Source organism: Schistocerca gregaria, chromosome 3 (genome assembly GCF_023897955.1).
Source record: "Schistocerca gregaria isolate iqSchGreg1 chromosome 3, iqSchGreg1.2, whole genome shotgun sequence".
Classification (NCBI taxonomy): domain Eukaryota; kingdom Metazoa; phylum Arthropoda; class Insecta; order Orthoptera; family Acrididae; genus Schistocerca; species Schistocerca gregaria.
The window spans coordinates 652225959-652241744 of record NC_064922.1 but is presented as its reverse complement, the minus strand read 5'-3'; the positions used below and the strand labels follow the sequence as shown (position 1 = coordinate 652241744).

The following is a 15786-nucleotide window of genomic DNA, read 5'->3' as shown; positions in this document are numbered from 1 at the left end:
ACCGTCAGGTGGCTTGCGGAGTACGGATGTAGATGTAGATGTAGATACTGAATAAATTCCTGACACTTTTGGCTGCAAAATGAAAACCAGTCCAAAATTATATGCTCGCTAAAGCCCTGTTGTAAGCGCAAAACTCAATTGACGACTGATAGCAAACATAATGAATCATTAAAACACTCTCACAAATAGCCAACATCCAATTCTCAAACCAGGAACAACCCCAGATAGACTGCCACACATTATTCAAGCAATAACATCACATATGTTGGTCAGAGACCTGAGTCACAGCATCTTTGGTCGATTTTGTATCACTTCCACAAATGTGACATCTCACATACTTGGCAGTGAGACTATATATCCAAAGGAATCTATTTGTAAACTTGTGTGCCAAATCTATTACTGACAAAAAATGAAACAAAAAATTAAATCTCCAACCATAAGCAAAACATGGCGCTACTAATTCCAAACACTAGCATCAATCTGTAACTCCCAATGTCAAAGTAGCAGACCGGCATAAACTCTTACATTACTGATCCCGCATGTGAAACTCTAAATGTCAAATGACTCACTAACATAACTAACAACAACTTCAAAACGTAAACATCCAACACTACAGAGTGCCACTATGTACATTAAAATACCGTCTACAAACTTGCTCTGATTCAGACACGTCATGCTGCCGTGATGTCACACAGCACAACTAAGCCAAGGCCTAAAGCATACAGGGGTACCGCGAGTTTCGATTGGCCTCCTGTTAGTCCGATTTGGTATGGGTCCCACACACTTGAGCAATATTCAGGCCTAGGTCACACAAGTGTTTGGTATGCAGTCGCCTTTGTAGACTGATTGCATTTCCCTAGTATTCTACCAATGACCCATAATCTGCCACCTGACTGACTTACAACTGAACCTGTGTGATCGTTTCATGCCATGTTGCTAAAGATTATTAGATTATTACACCCAGGTATTTGTATGAATTTGCTGAGTCCAATTGTGACTCACTAATAATATATGTTTTGTTTTGTGAAGTGCACTGTTTTACATTTCAGAACCTTTAAAGCAAGTTGCCAACCTTTGCACCACTTTTAAATTTCAAGATCTGACTGAATATTTACTCAGCATGTTTCACACAATACTTCATTGTACATGGTCCAGTCACATTAATGCGACCAACACTTACATTCAATGTCAACATGCAATAACCACTGACAGATGGCAGGCGCAGCCCTAGCAGTGAGTGGGGTGGTATATAAAGCATGTTGGGGGAAACAGGAAACAATGTAGTCTTCGTTGTAATGTGGGAATGGAGTGATTTATCTGACATCCCAAGGGGCATGATCGTTGGCTTTCGGGCAAGGGGTGTCACAATATCGAAATGGCTATGTTTGTAAACTGCTTATGTGCCGCGGTGCTTAAAGTATACTGTGCATGGCAAAATTGTCTATCCAAAATTGGTGCTGAGGCAGCTATGGTGCACCACAGGCCATAGATGATTGGAGTGAATGATTGCTGTGAAGATGGGTACGAGCAAATAGACATGAAACTGACCAGCCAGGTGACCAAGGGAGTGCCAAAATTGTCTCCTCAGTGACTGTTCAGTGAATGTTGCCATATGTGGGCCTCTGAATCAGGTGTTGGGTTCATTTACTCGTGTGGACTACTGTTCATTGGTGTTGAAGACTGGAATTTGCATACCAGTAGTGCAACTGGATTTCCACTGAGTGGGAAAAGGTGGTTTTCAGATGAACCATGTTTATGCTCCATCAGAGTATTCTGTTCGTGTGTATGGTGTGAAACTTCTGAAAGCAAACACCCTGCGACCAGGGGGTCATGTTATGGTCTGGGGAATGTTTTCATGACATTTCCTGTGTGATCTCGTCTTTCTGAAAGGCACAGTGGATCAATAAAAGCAAACATCTGCCCTTCGGGACCATGTCTGCCCATACACGAAGTTCATTTTTCCTTGGCATGATGGCTGTTACCAGTGAGATAATGCAACATGTAACACAACTCTGAAGGTACCGGTGCTGTTCAAGAAAGCAACAGGATGAATTTACAGCACTTGCCTGACCAGAGTATAGATTTAAGTGTCAGGAAGTCATTTCTGAAAGTATTTGTATGGAGTCTAGCCATGTATTGAAGTGAAACATGGACGATAAATAGTTTAGACAAGAAGAGAATAGAAGATTTTGAAATGTGGTGCTACAGAGAAATGCTGAAGATTAGATGGGTAGATCACACAAACTAATGAGGAGGTATTGAATAGAATTGGAGAGAAGATAAATTTGTGGCACAACTTGACTAGAAGAAGGGATCAGTTGGTAGGGCATATTCTGAGGCATCAAGGGATCACCAATTTAGTATTGGAGGGCAGCACGAAGGATAAAAATTGTAGAGAGAGACCAAGAGATGAATATACTAAGCAGATTCAGAAGGATGTAGGTTGCAGTAGGTACTGAGAGATGAAGCAGCTTGCACTGGATAGAGTAGCATGAAGAGCTGCATCAAACCAGTCTCTGGACTGAAGACAACAACAACAACAACAAAGAAACAGCCTGACCAGTAAGCTCCCCGCATTTAAACTCGATCGAGAATCTGTACAACCCCTTCAATTGGGCTGTTTGACCATGGGTCCTCATGAAATGTAGTGCAACTGGCCTTGGCACTTTAGTCAGCATGGCTCCCCATCCCTGTTTGTGCATGTCACAACCTCATTGACTCTCTTCCTGCATGTCTCTTGCTGCAAAAGATGGTTAGTCAGGCTTTTGACAGGTTGCCATCCACCTGATTCCACTGCAACAATTTTAGAGTCATTCAAGGCAAGTCTACAGTCAGTAACGCAGAAATATTCACGTCATGCATTATTAGTTGGAGGCAACTTTAACCAATCAATTGTAGAGTGTGGATTCACTGCAGATGGTATGGACAGACAGTTCTGTGAAGTACTTCAGAACATGTTATCCAAAAACTGCCTTGAACAACCAGCTAGACAAACCACACACACTGGAAATATTTTAATCCTTGTAATTACAGACTGACCTGACCTTATCGACAGTATTAGTATAGGGTCATTCCATGTTAAGTGGCCTATATTTAGATAAGCTCCCCACTTAACCACCTTAAATTTTTACAGGTTGCATGTATAAGACTTAAATGAAGCACTGCCAAATTACAGCTGCATGAGGAGTATGGTTGAGCCACTAGCCACCTTTTTGTAAAGGCTAGTTTTTTGACATCACGACTTAAAATTAATAAATCACCTACTTTGTTTTACCATTGCTCAGTACCTAAGAGACCCATCATGCTGAAACTTTGTGATCCTGTTCAACTTTTTGGGTGCAATAGCTCAGTTCTAGAACTAAAGGGTAAATTATAGTAAATTCATCATCATGCGCTATCAAAGTGGCTCATAAATCTTGTCATAATAACTTTCTGAAGCAGATTTTTTACTCAAATTCAGCCTGTCAAAAAGCTTTGTATGTGGCACCTACGTTGCTCAGATAGTAATTGAGTCAAGTCTGCCCAAAAATTTAATCAGTCAATTTTGGCTCACATTCAAGAAGTCATACAACAAAAGAGATCATGCAAATCTGATTTTTCTAAGCATCACTGAAAAGAACTCACTTTGCTGTATCAGAAAAAGTTGTTTTTATTTTGAGACATTGCATTTAAGAACAAATAAACTTACATTTTCATTACATTAAAGAACACAGAGTCACACAGTCTTGTTGGTCCGTGGTGTCATGTCTTACTCTTTATGGTTCCCAATCCGTAATATTTCAGTTTCATTAATTCTGTTGCTGAAATGTGTTATATCATGTTCTTCATCTGAAACTTCAGAGAAATTACCAATCCACCATTTTCCATCATAAATACAGGCAGTGTTTTGGCCTGGTTGTAAGGCTGCAATATTTCTGTAAGAAACAAACAAATTTTGATCAACATTTACCACAAAACAATTTGTATCATCGGACCCTCCACTAATACAAACTTGCTTTTCATCTAATAGCACAAAGTGATGATTCTCTCTTGTTCCTGATACTGTGCAGTCATCCTTGAACCTTTCTTCCTGCTCAGTTTTTGATGCTTTAATTTCACCTCTAGCCATTGTTCTGAGACATTTTGCACTTCCTTTCAATCTCCTTCTTTATATGTTTATATTCCCTTTTGTCTGCTTCATTTTTAAATTTCCTCCTTTCATAAATTAAGTTCAGTATGTCCTGTGTTATCCAAGGGTTTCCTATTAGACCTTATTCCTTTACCCTTGAGATTATCTGCTGCCTTCACTGTTTCAGCTCTCAATGGTGCCCTTTCGTTTTCTACTGTATTCCTTTCACTTGTTCTTGCCAATTGTTGCCTAATGTTCCCACTCTGAAACTAGCAACAACCTCTGGTTCTTTCACCTTATCCAGGTCACAACTTCTTAATTTCCTCACTGTTTGCAATTTCTTTAGTTTTAATCTGCAGGTCATAACCAATAAATTGTAGCCAGAGTTCACATCTTACAATTTAAAATCTGACTCCGAAATCTTTGTCTTAACATTATATAATCAATCTGAAACCTTCTGGTGTCTTCAGGTCTCTTCCATGTATACAACCTTCTTTCATGATTCTTAAACCAAGCGATAGGAATGCAGAGCTAGTTGGCATATAAGTGTGTACTACTGTGGTGGATGTGCTAGCTCGCATTTATCACAAATATCTCACCCAGTGAAAAGTCCTGAGCAGGTAAAAAAAGTGGAGTTGTCTCCTATATATAAAAAAGGTAAAACTGACCGGCATAATACAGACCAATACACTTAACATTATTTTGCTTGCAGAATTTGTGAATACATTCTGAGTTCGAATATAGCAAATTTCCTTGAGACAGCAAAACTTCTGTCTACAAATCAGCACAGATTCAGTAAGTGTCACTTGTGCGAAATTCAGCTTGTTCTTTTCTCACATGATATCGTACAAACCCTGTATGGAGGCTACAGGCAGATTCCATATCCCTAGATTTCTAGAAAGTGTTTGACGTGGTGCCCCACTGCAGACTGTTGATGGAGGTCTGAGCATACAGTCTAGGTTCCCAGGTTCGTGAGTAGCAGAACCCAGGATTCTGTCCTTGACGGTGAGTGTTTATGAGACTCAAGGGTATCGTCAGGAATGCCCCAGGGAAATGTGATAATGCCTCTTTTATTCTCTACACATGTAAATGAGCTGATGCAGAGGGCGAGCAGCAATTTGCAGCTGTTTGCTGATGACTGGCCTTTGGCACTTCAGTCTGGAACCGCGTGACTGCTACGGTCGCAGGTCCAAATCCTGCCTCGGCCATGGATGTGTGTAATGCTCTTAGGTTAGTTAGGTTTAAGTATTTCTGAGTTCTAGGGGACTGATGACCTCAGCTGTTACGTCCCATAGTGCTCAGGGCCTTTTTTTTTTGCTGATGCCGCTGTGGTGCATGGAAAGGTGTCCTCATTGAGTGACTGTAGGAGTATACAAGATGACAGATAAAATTTCTAGTTGGTGCGACGAATGGCAGCTTGCTCCAAATTTAGAAAAAGTAAGTTAATGCAAATGAGTGGGAAAAACAATCCTGTAACATTCAAATACAGCATTAGTAGGGTGCAGCTTGACACAGTCACTTTGACTAAATATCTGGGCATAACGTTGCAAAGTGATGTGAAATCGAAAGAGCACGTCAGGTTGATCGCAAGAAAGGCGAATGCTCAACTTGCTCAACTTCATTTTATTGGGAAATTTTTGGGAAAGTGTAGCTCATTCATATGGGAGACAGCATAAAGAATGCTGGTGTGACCCACTCTTGAGTACTATTTGAGTGCATGGAATCACCAACCAGGTCGAATTAGAGGAAGATATTGTAGCAATTCAGATGCATGTTGCTAGGCACATTACCAGTAGGTTTGATCAGCATGCACATGTTACGCAGATGCTTCATGACCTCAAATGGGAATCCCTGGAGGGAAGGTAACACTCTTTTTCACAAGATGTTACTGTGGAAATTTAGAGAACTGGAATTTGAGGCTCACTGCAGAACATTTCTACTCCCACCAATGTATATTTTGTGTAAGGGTCATGAAGATAAGCTACAAGAAATTAGGTCTCCTATGGAGGCTTTTAGACAGCTATTTTTCCCTCGTTGTATTTGTGAATGGAACAGGAAAGGAAATGACTGGTAATAATATGATGTACCCTCCAACATGCACTGTATGGTGGTTTGCGGAGTATGTATGTAGGTCTGGTTAGTGATGGTCGTTAATATACAACTTGAACAGCAAGGGTTCCAACACTCTTCCCCATGCACACCTGAAGTTACTTCTACATCTGACATTGACTCTCTATCCAAGATAACTTGCTGTGTCCTTTCTGTGAAAAATTCCTTGATCCAGTCACAAATTTTGCTTGATACCCCATACAAATGTACTTTTGATAATAAGTGTAGATGCGGTACTGAGTCATATGCTTTTGGAAACAGAAATAATGCATCTACCTGACTGCATTCATCTCAGAGATGAGACAACCAGGTAATAGCAGTGTTGGAGATATCTGTGATTGTTAACATGAGACAAGTGCGGGTAGCTGGTGAATAACGTTATTGCCTAAAGGCATTTGTCCAAATGTGATGTTTCTGTAAGTGTACAATTGGTGGTTCACAAAACAAATCCTTTTTGAACACATTAAATGCTATTATCATAAAAGAATAAGGCTGGTCTTACACCAGCTACTATAAGCTACAACCAGCTCGCGTACTGAAGTGGTCTTCTGTTCCACCCCATACTGTATGAAAATCAGTGCTTCTGAGGCAGGCAAGCTGTTATGTTATTTACTTTTACCCTCTAGCTCTTTTTCAGCACCAGTGCCAGAGTGCTTTTTTTCTAATTTGTCCATGTGTGGAGTGGAGTAGAATTGATTTCTGTACTCCTCTAGCAATTATATATTATTCCCATAATCTTTATGCAAGATGTGTGATAGAAGCAGTAGAGTTGTTGCACAGTCTTAAAACAGATACTGGCTGTCTGAAATTACCCAAGAGGTTTGGTTGGTTGGTTGATTGGTTAGTTGGTAAGTCAGCTTCGTGTTCCGTAGATCGTTTCTACGATTAATCATAACATCGTATTCTATCTTCCACAGTGTGCTCCCGCTAGAATAGTAAGTGGGAGAGACACTCACTGATACACAGTCACTAGAAACAAACTGCTAAATAAACAGAGACTATTGCATAATAGTTGTAAAGTAATACCTCAGGCTAGAGGTAGGGAGCTGTTGAATGAAATGTGTTTGACTGTCAAGAGGCCTTCAGCGACCACAGTTGCAGACTATTATTGAAGGGTGTTTTGCAAAACTGAAAGACATTCTGGTCATATGTAAGGACTGTCAGTGGTACCAGAGTTAGCATCCAAATATTATTTAACAAATGAGAATCTTGGAACATTGCCCCAGTTTATTTCTCCCATTACTGCAAGGATGTGATGTAGATACTAGAGTCAGTTGCGTTGAGAAACAGCTGAACTCACTAAAGGGCCCAATGAAATCCTTATCACATTTTACACCAAATTCGTGGATGAGTTAGCCCCTCTTTTAATTATTATCTACCACAGACCTCTCAAATAAAAAACTGTGCCCAGTAGTTGGGCAAAAGCACAGGTCACTTCCGTCTAGAATAAGGGTAGCAGAAATGATGTATAAAGCTACTATGCAACTTGCTTGACATCCTTTTGTTGTACAATCATAGCACATATTCTGAGCTCAAATGTTACAAAATATGTTGAACACAGTGACCTCCATGCCAAGCAGCTTTGATTTTGAAAACATCGATCATGGGAAATCTATGTTAATCTCTTTTCACATGGCATCCTGGATGCCTTGGATCAAGGCAGTCAGGTGGCTGCAACATTTTGTGAGTTACTAAAAGCATTTGACTCGGTACCACATCTACCCTTATTATTAAAGATACACTCCTGGAAATTGAAATAAGAACACCGTGAATTCATTGGCCCAGGAAGGGGAAACTTTATTGACACATTCCTGGGGTCAGATACATCACATGATCACACTGACAGAACCACAGGCACATAGACACAGACAACAGAGCATGCACAATGTCGGCACTAGTACGGTGTATATGCACCTTTCGCAGCAATGCAGGCTGCTATTCTCCCATGGAGACGATCGTACAGATGCTGGATGTAGTACTGTGGAACGGCTTGCCATGCCATTTCCACCTGGCGCCTCAGTTGGACCAGCGTTCGTGCTGGACGTGCAGACCGCATGAGACGACGCTTCATCTAGTCCCAAACATGCTCAATGGGGGACAGATCCGGAGATCTTGCTGGCCAGGGTAGTTGACTTACACCTTCTAGAGCACGTTGGGTGGCACGGGATACATGCGGACGTGCATTGTCCTGTTGGAACAGCAAGTTCCCTTGCCGGTCTAGGAATGGTAGAATGATGGGTTCGATGACGGTTTGGATGTACCGTGCACTATTCAGTGTCCCCTCAACGATCACCAGAGGTGTACGGCCAGTGTAGGAGATCGCTCCCCACACCATGATGCCGGGTGTTGGCCCTGTGTGCCTCAGTCGTATGCAGTCCTGATTGTGGCGCTCACCTGCACGGTGCCAAACACGCATACGACCATCATTGGCACCAAGGCAGAAGCGACTCTCATCGCTGAAGACGACACGTCTCCATTCGTCCCTCCATTCACGCCTGTCGCGACACCACTGGAGGCGGGCTGCACGGTGTTGGGGCGTGAGCGGAAGACGGCCTAACGGTGTGCGGGACCGTAGCCCAGCTTCATGGAGACGGTTGCGAATGGTCCTCGCCGATACCCCAGGAGCAACAGTGTCCCTAATTTGCTGGGAAGTGGCGGTGCGGTCCCCTACGGCACTGCATAGGATGCTACGGTCTTGGCGTGCATCCGTGCGTCGCTGCGGTCCGGTCCCAGGTCGACGGGCACGTGCACCTTCCGCCGACCACTGGCGACAACATCGATGTACTGTGGAGACCTCACGCCCCACGTGTTGAGCAATTCGGCGGTACGTCCACCCAGCCTCCCGCATGCCCACTATACGCCCTCGCTCAAAGTCCGTCAACTGCACATACGGTTCACGTCCACGCTGTCGCGGCATGCTACCAGTGTTAAAGACTGCGATGGAGCTCCGTATGCCACGGCAAACTGGCTGACACTGACGGCGGCGGTGCACAAATGCTGCGCAGCTAGCGCCATTCGACGGCCAACACCGCGGTTCCTGGTGTGTCCGCTGTGCCGTGCGTGTGATCATTGCTTGTACAGCCCTCTCACAGTGTCCGGAGCAAGTATGGTGGGTCTGACACACCGGTGTCAATGTGTTCTTTTTTCCATTTCCAGGAGTGAATGTTCGTAAGGGGTATAGGGTGAAATTTGTGACTGGATCCAGGATCTTTTTGGCAGGAAGAAGACAGCATGTTATCTCGGATTGAGAGTCATCGATCGTTGGACAGAAGTAACAATCACAGTGGTCCAGGGACATGCAGTGCATGTTGCATGCTGATGATCTGGTGGACAATATTAATAGTAACCGGACACTTTTTGCAGGTGATGGAGTTATCTATAATATACTACTCTGTGAAAGAAGCTGTGTAAATATTGAACTACTCTTTGAAAGTAGCTGTGTAAATATTCAGTCAGATCTTGATAATGCAGAGATTGCTCTAAATGTCCAGAAATGTAAAATTGTGCACATCGCAAGACAAAACAAAAACCTTTTATCCTATGACCACAGTTCAGTGAATCACAGTAGGAATCGATCAACTTATATAAGTAACACTTTACATAATAACACTATGTAGGAATATGAAGTGGAACAATCACCTAGACTCAGTCGTAGGTAAAGCAAGTGGCCATGGGGGAGTATCACAGATTTGTTGAAGAAATTGATCTGACAGAATCTTGAATAAACAAATAAACTATTATAAGGAATCCTTCTGCCAAAGTTTCAAGAACTGGTTTTAAGTGATGACTCTAGGAATATTCTGCAATGCCCTATGTATCACCGCCCATGCGGACCTAGGGGTTAGAATAGGTCTGAGGTATTCCTGCATGTCATAAGGTGCGACTAAAAGGAGTCACACTTTTCGGCCATTATGTGATGGTTCCCTGTAGGGTTTGACCTCCATTTTTCAAAATTTAACGAAGAGTGAGCCAATTGGGGAAGGGCGCCTTACATGGTGCATCAAGGCCATAGTGCATTGAGATCTTCAGCCGACTTTCTCATCATGGCATTGCAGTCCCACTCATCCTCCATGTCTTGAGTGTGGACACCTTCCTGGGTGCATTTTCCTCCACTCCCTATGCAGTGTCGTTTTCTGCACTGACGATGAGCATGGAATTCTTTGCACCTCATATCCAACATGGTAGCCAGTCAGTTGTGGTGTGACTGCCATGTACGTTGTTGGTTGTTGCCCCCCTGACTACACAGGTATCGCTCTGCTGATGCCTACATTGTTAACTCCCCACATATGCCAAGGAGTAGATGCCCATCACTCTGGGGCATCGGGACTCCCGGCAGTGGCCATCCTGCTAGGTGGTCTTTGCTGGGGCTGGTTGGCACCTGTGGGGAGGGCCCTTGGTCGGAGGGGGTGGCATCAGGGTGGATGACACGCGATGAGGCATACCACATCATCACATGCTGCTGATCAAACAACAGTAGTCTTTAAGCGTTCCAAGTCTCAGTACAATGGTAGGAACTATGAACCTAAATCGTTTCCCTCCCTGGCCACACTATTGGAGGAATGCCAGGCTAAGGATGGCAGCGAACCTTATTCGCCCCGGTACCTCATATGTATAAGAACTGATGGGGACTCTTTTGTCTCAATGAAGCATTAGTTTCTTGTAGGGCATTTAGAGGACAAGTTTGGGGAGTTGGAGGGCTTGTCCAAAAACCGGTCAGGGTCAATCTTGATAAAAATGGCATTACTTGCTTGTCACAAGCTGGGGGATGTTTCCATTACCATCACGCCTCATAAGAGCTTAAATATGGTCCATGGTATTATATTTCACAGGGACCTTCTTTTGCAGTCTGACGATGAGATACGTGCCACCTTAGAGTGACGAGGAGTTAATTTCATCAGGCATGTCCATCGGGATCCAAGAGATAGTCAGATTGCCACCGGTGCCTTCATCTTGGCCTTCAAGGGTGACACATTACCCGAGAAGGTCAAGGTGATGGTTTACCACCTTTATGCCAAGCCATATGTTCCTCCCCCAATTCGGTGCTTTAAGTGCTGGAAGTTCGGCCACATGTCTTCCCGCTGTACTTCCATCAATACATCTCAAGATTGTGGACGTTCATCCCATCCCAATACTCCAAGTGCTCTCCCAACTGTGTCAACTGGGGAGAGCATCATTCTCCTTGCTCATCAAACTGCAGGATTTTAAAGTGAGAAAGGAAAATAATGGAATACAAGACCATCGACCGACTGGCCTACCCTGAGGCCAAGAGGAACTGTGGGCGCCTATGTCCTGTGGCTATGACCTCCTCTTATGCTGCTGCTATGAGAACAGTTGTAGCCCCTTCAGTTCCACGATTTACAGTCAGCTCTCCGAGCTGGAAGACTATACCTGCCACATTGATGGTGGGAGGCACATCCCTCCCTGTTTCTCCTGCACTACCTACATCGGGAGCACTGTCCCCCCAACCATTGGGGACACCAGTCCCCATTTCTCCTTGCTAGGAAGGGGTCCCGTGGGTCACTCCCTTCCCAGCTTTCTGCTAGTGGGAAAGATGACACCCGCCAGTGGCTGAAGTGCCCATAAGCAGCTGCTCGTAGGGCTTCACTATCATCGAAAGTCCCAGAGACTGAATCAGTGGAGCCCTCCCAGCCAGAGAAACCCAAGAACCAATGAGAGAAATCAAGAAAGGAGACCCCCAAGCCCAAGGGAATTGCGGTGGCACCCACACCACCGCTGCCTACAAGCTCTGCATCTGAGGATGAGGTGAAGATTCTGGTGTCCGTTGAGGACCTAGATCTTGCCAGACCCTCAGACACAATGGATATAGCCCGTTCAGTAAATAAGTCGGTGGCAGCAGGTGACCTGGAGGCATAGACTGCCTAATTGAGTGTTTCATGCCTTCCCAGTCTCACAATCACATCATCCTCCAGTGGAATTGCAGCGGTTTTTTCCACCACCTGACTGAGATACTGCAACTGTTAAGCTTAACACTTGCTTTCTGCATTTCCCTCCAGGAAACCTGGTTCCCGACAATGCAGACCCCTGCCCTTCGCGACTACACGATGCATTGACATGATATGTATCTGTTATGGAAGATGATATTACTCAATCCTCTGTCAGAATTTTAGTGATCTGATCACAAATTCAGGGTCTATCTGGTGGAACATCAACCAAAGGACTGAGGAGTGGTACATGGCCCCTTACTAATGGTGCAGTGGAAGGTTGGCCACTGTCAAAAACTCTTCCCTCTTCAGTATTGTGAAGCACATACCTTAGTCCCTGTACAAGGCAGCAAACTGTAGTATCACTACTTGAAACTGTATCAACCACTCAGTAATGAAACTGGTGTTGGTGAGACTGAATACGCCTGAGAAGTGTTGAACACGTTGATACTATGTAGTCTAGAGGCTAGAAGAACAAGATATGCATCACTCAGATGTTGCTTGATCCGTGACCTGATTGCTAAAGTTATGTAAGATCAATGATCCAGTCAGAGCTGTGTGTGGAATGTCATCTGGAGAAGGGAATGATGGCGCAACCAAGGGTGTAATTGTGACAGTTGAAAACCATTGGGAAGTCCCCTCGTTGACACTTGAAAAATAATCAGGTGAGCCATTTGACAGTGGAGCAGTACTATTATCTAATGGCGTGGGTGAGTCCACGGATCTTGTGCTTATGTGAGGCACTGTAGGCAAATTTGTGACTGATACAGAAAATTAATCATTATGATTAGTAGTTATAAGCAGTACAGAAGATGAATCATTGTAATTGTTACATGATTCTTCCTATAGGAGACTAGTTTCCTGAAATGGCGCCATGAGAAGAAAATAAATGTTTTAAGCAATCAACAATTGAGCCTATGTTAGTGGAATCTTTAAGGTCTGTTGTGCCCAGAGGGCAGATATTGGCCCTGTGGCAGCTGAAGTGCTTTGAGTTTTTTGGCAGTTACGAAGGACTTGCAGAGATTGTGGATGATGTCCTATATTGTTTATTCTCGGATCAGCACTAAATATTGCATGACGCATAATTAGCATTTAGTTGGGCCTTGAACTAATATTATGGGGTACTAGGATATTAAATTCAAAATTAACAGCCTCAGTTGCGGAGTTACCTGGATTTACCTAGGTTTCAGTTGGGATAACCCAACCTTCTTCAGAATTACACTTACTAATGTTTGTCCATAATGGACATTGTCAAACTAAAAATGCAAATACACCAAGTGTCGTCATATTTTAAAAACTTAACTGAAGCTGCCTCAGCCCCACTTCCCGACCGCGATGCGGCAGCCACGAGTGTTGTACTGGAACTGACAGTAACATCATGAGGCCTGTCTAAGCGGATGCATTACTTCGCGCCTGCGCATAAACTGTGTGATGTGTACTTTTTGGGGCAAGACGCAACCTAACTCTTAAATTAGAATTTACCAAAAAATGAAATAAAACAAAGGTGCAAGTGAGGAAAGGGCGTATATATTAACCTGTGCAGAATGTATTTGGAGCTACTGTCTTAACATTTATTGATTATTCTTTGATCTTGATATGAAAAGATCACGTGTTTACAATGTGTGACCTGTCTAGGACAATATTGTGCTTAAGCACGAAGTTTAATCATCTAATAAGAACATGGGTGTGGGAAGGACATTAGAATGCCAGCATTGTCATTATTATGCCTAGGTGCATAATTTTTAAGACGTAAAGGTTAACCATTTGCTTAGCTATAATTACAACGCATGAACATCCTATTGACTTAGCACACAAATGGTCATGAATGAACTTACGAACAGTCTACATCTAATCTGTAACAGCCGGAAATACTGGCCATATAAAATAGTCAATATTCAAGATTAGTATACTTGTTTTGGCTTTTTTCTGGCCCATCAGGTCAAGTATACTATACCCTCCATATCCGCGCCCAGTGATGCCTGTCGGCTGAGGATGACAGAACGGTCAGTCTGTACTGCTGGCCTTCCAAGACCTGTTCAGCTGGAGAGCAGTCTTTAATCTCTAATAGCTCCTCACACACACACACCACTCACCACACACCTTTGGCCATATCTCAAGATCCTAATTTCACTCATCACCCTACTTCACTCATCCTGTACCCATACCCTCTTCGCCTATGTTCTCTCTCACCCTCCCAATCAACTCCTCTAACTCATTGTGCATGGTGAACAACTAGCTCTGCCTGCAGCCAGAAAAAGGGGCTCATGGCACATTTCTATGATATTCGCTTGCTGCCTCTCCCTCCCAGCTGGCAGCCACCCCTCCCCAATCCTCTCCCCCCCCCCCCCTCCCTTCCTGCCTCTTTTCTGTACTCTCTGAATCCATCTGACACAATCCCTCATCCCTGAAGAGCTGCAGTGCTGGTACAATATGGTCATTTGTACTTCTTAAATTGATTATGTAGGTTTTTGACATTTTTATCTCATTTCTGAAAACATACAGTATAGTTTGCAGCATACATTTTTGCTAGTACTAATCATTCACTGCATCATCCAGTTTTTGACACTTAAACTGTGCTCACAGGTCTGGACTCGATAAATATTTAAAAAATTGATTACACCTTTACATACACAGGTGATTAGTTAATGTACTACTACTCTGCATAGTCCTAATGTGGAAAAAAAACCACAGAATTCATAAGTACTGGATACATCATTTGTTTTATCTGAATTGTTCCAAAAATTAATATTGCATTGTTCACAGCTTATAACCTTTTTGTATAGTAGATGTATTGCAACAATGTTTCAAAGGATATGTGTATGTATTTTTTAGTACAGGTGCTTTCGGAACTTATTTTTAACAACTGGTCTCTCTTGTTTTTCCATGTGCAATCTACAGAAATAAGGTGCTAACTCCTGATCATCAGAATTAAACCCAAAGTTTCCTGTATTTTTACAGACCATAGTAAATAAACTTCTATTTGGTCTAAACAGACAAGAAGCTAATTAACTTCGTCTGAGATATAGCAAGTAATGTAAGCTCTCTTTCACACAGAATGTGTGGATAAGAGGTGTAGGCTGAAAGTTTAGTGAAGGTGACATTTTTTCACTTGGACTGTAATATTTGTAATTTCATACTTATACATCTAGTTTCAGTTTAAAAAGCCATTTTTCAACTTTCCCCTGGAGTTAGGGGTCATACACATGGAAATGGCAGAGAACACAAGGAGTGACTGGCTGTGACAGTTAGAAAAGTATAGTAGAAATGCTACTGTTTGTGATGGCTAACACAGTCAATGCACTGAATATGATAAATATTTATTAATACTAGTTCTTTAAACTTTTTGTGCAATTTTTATATACATTTCAGATAGTGCTTCATTACAAGTAGTTGCATCATCTGCTAAAAGTCTGAGGATACTATTAATATTGTGTGTCAGTTACTTAATGTAAAACACTGACAGCAAGGATCCCCATACAGTTCCTTAGGGTATGCCTTAAGTTACTTCTACAACTATCACTGACTCTTCATCCAAGATAATGTTTTCTGGTCTCTACTAAGAAATCCTTGTTTCAAATAAGTTTTTCTAATTTATCCCTCACTATAACAAATATTGAATGTGAAATG

General features: G+C 42.8%; 2 protein-coding genes across 4 annotated transcripts in view; one reads left to right on the top strand and one right to left on the bottom strand.

The window, feature by feature from the left end:
• Positions 1 to 15786, top strand: part of LOC126356100 (glycerol-3-phosphate acyltransferase 1, mitochondrial) — a 387533-nt gene that overhangs the window by 10025 nt on the left and 361722 nt on the right. The gene's annotated exons all lie outside the window — the stretch shown is intronic.
• Positions 3789 to 15786, bottom strand: part of LOC126356105 (uncharacterized) — a 37322-nt gene continuing 25324 nt past the window's right edge. The window contains exon 3 of the mRNA XM_050006805.1: positions 3789 to 3914. Coding sequence (XP_049862762.1) covers positions 3811 to 3914 — 104 coding nt within the window. The 3' untranslated portion in view covers positions 3789 to 3810. The remainder of the gene's footprint in view (positions 3915 to 15786) is intronic.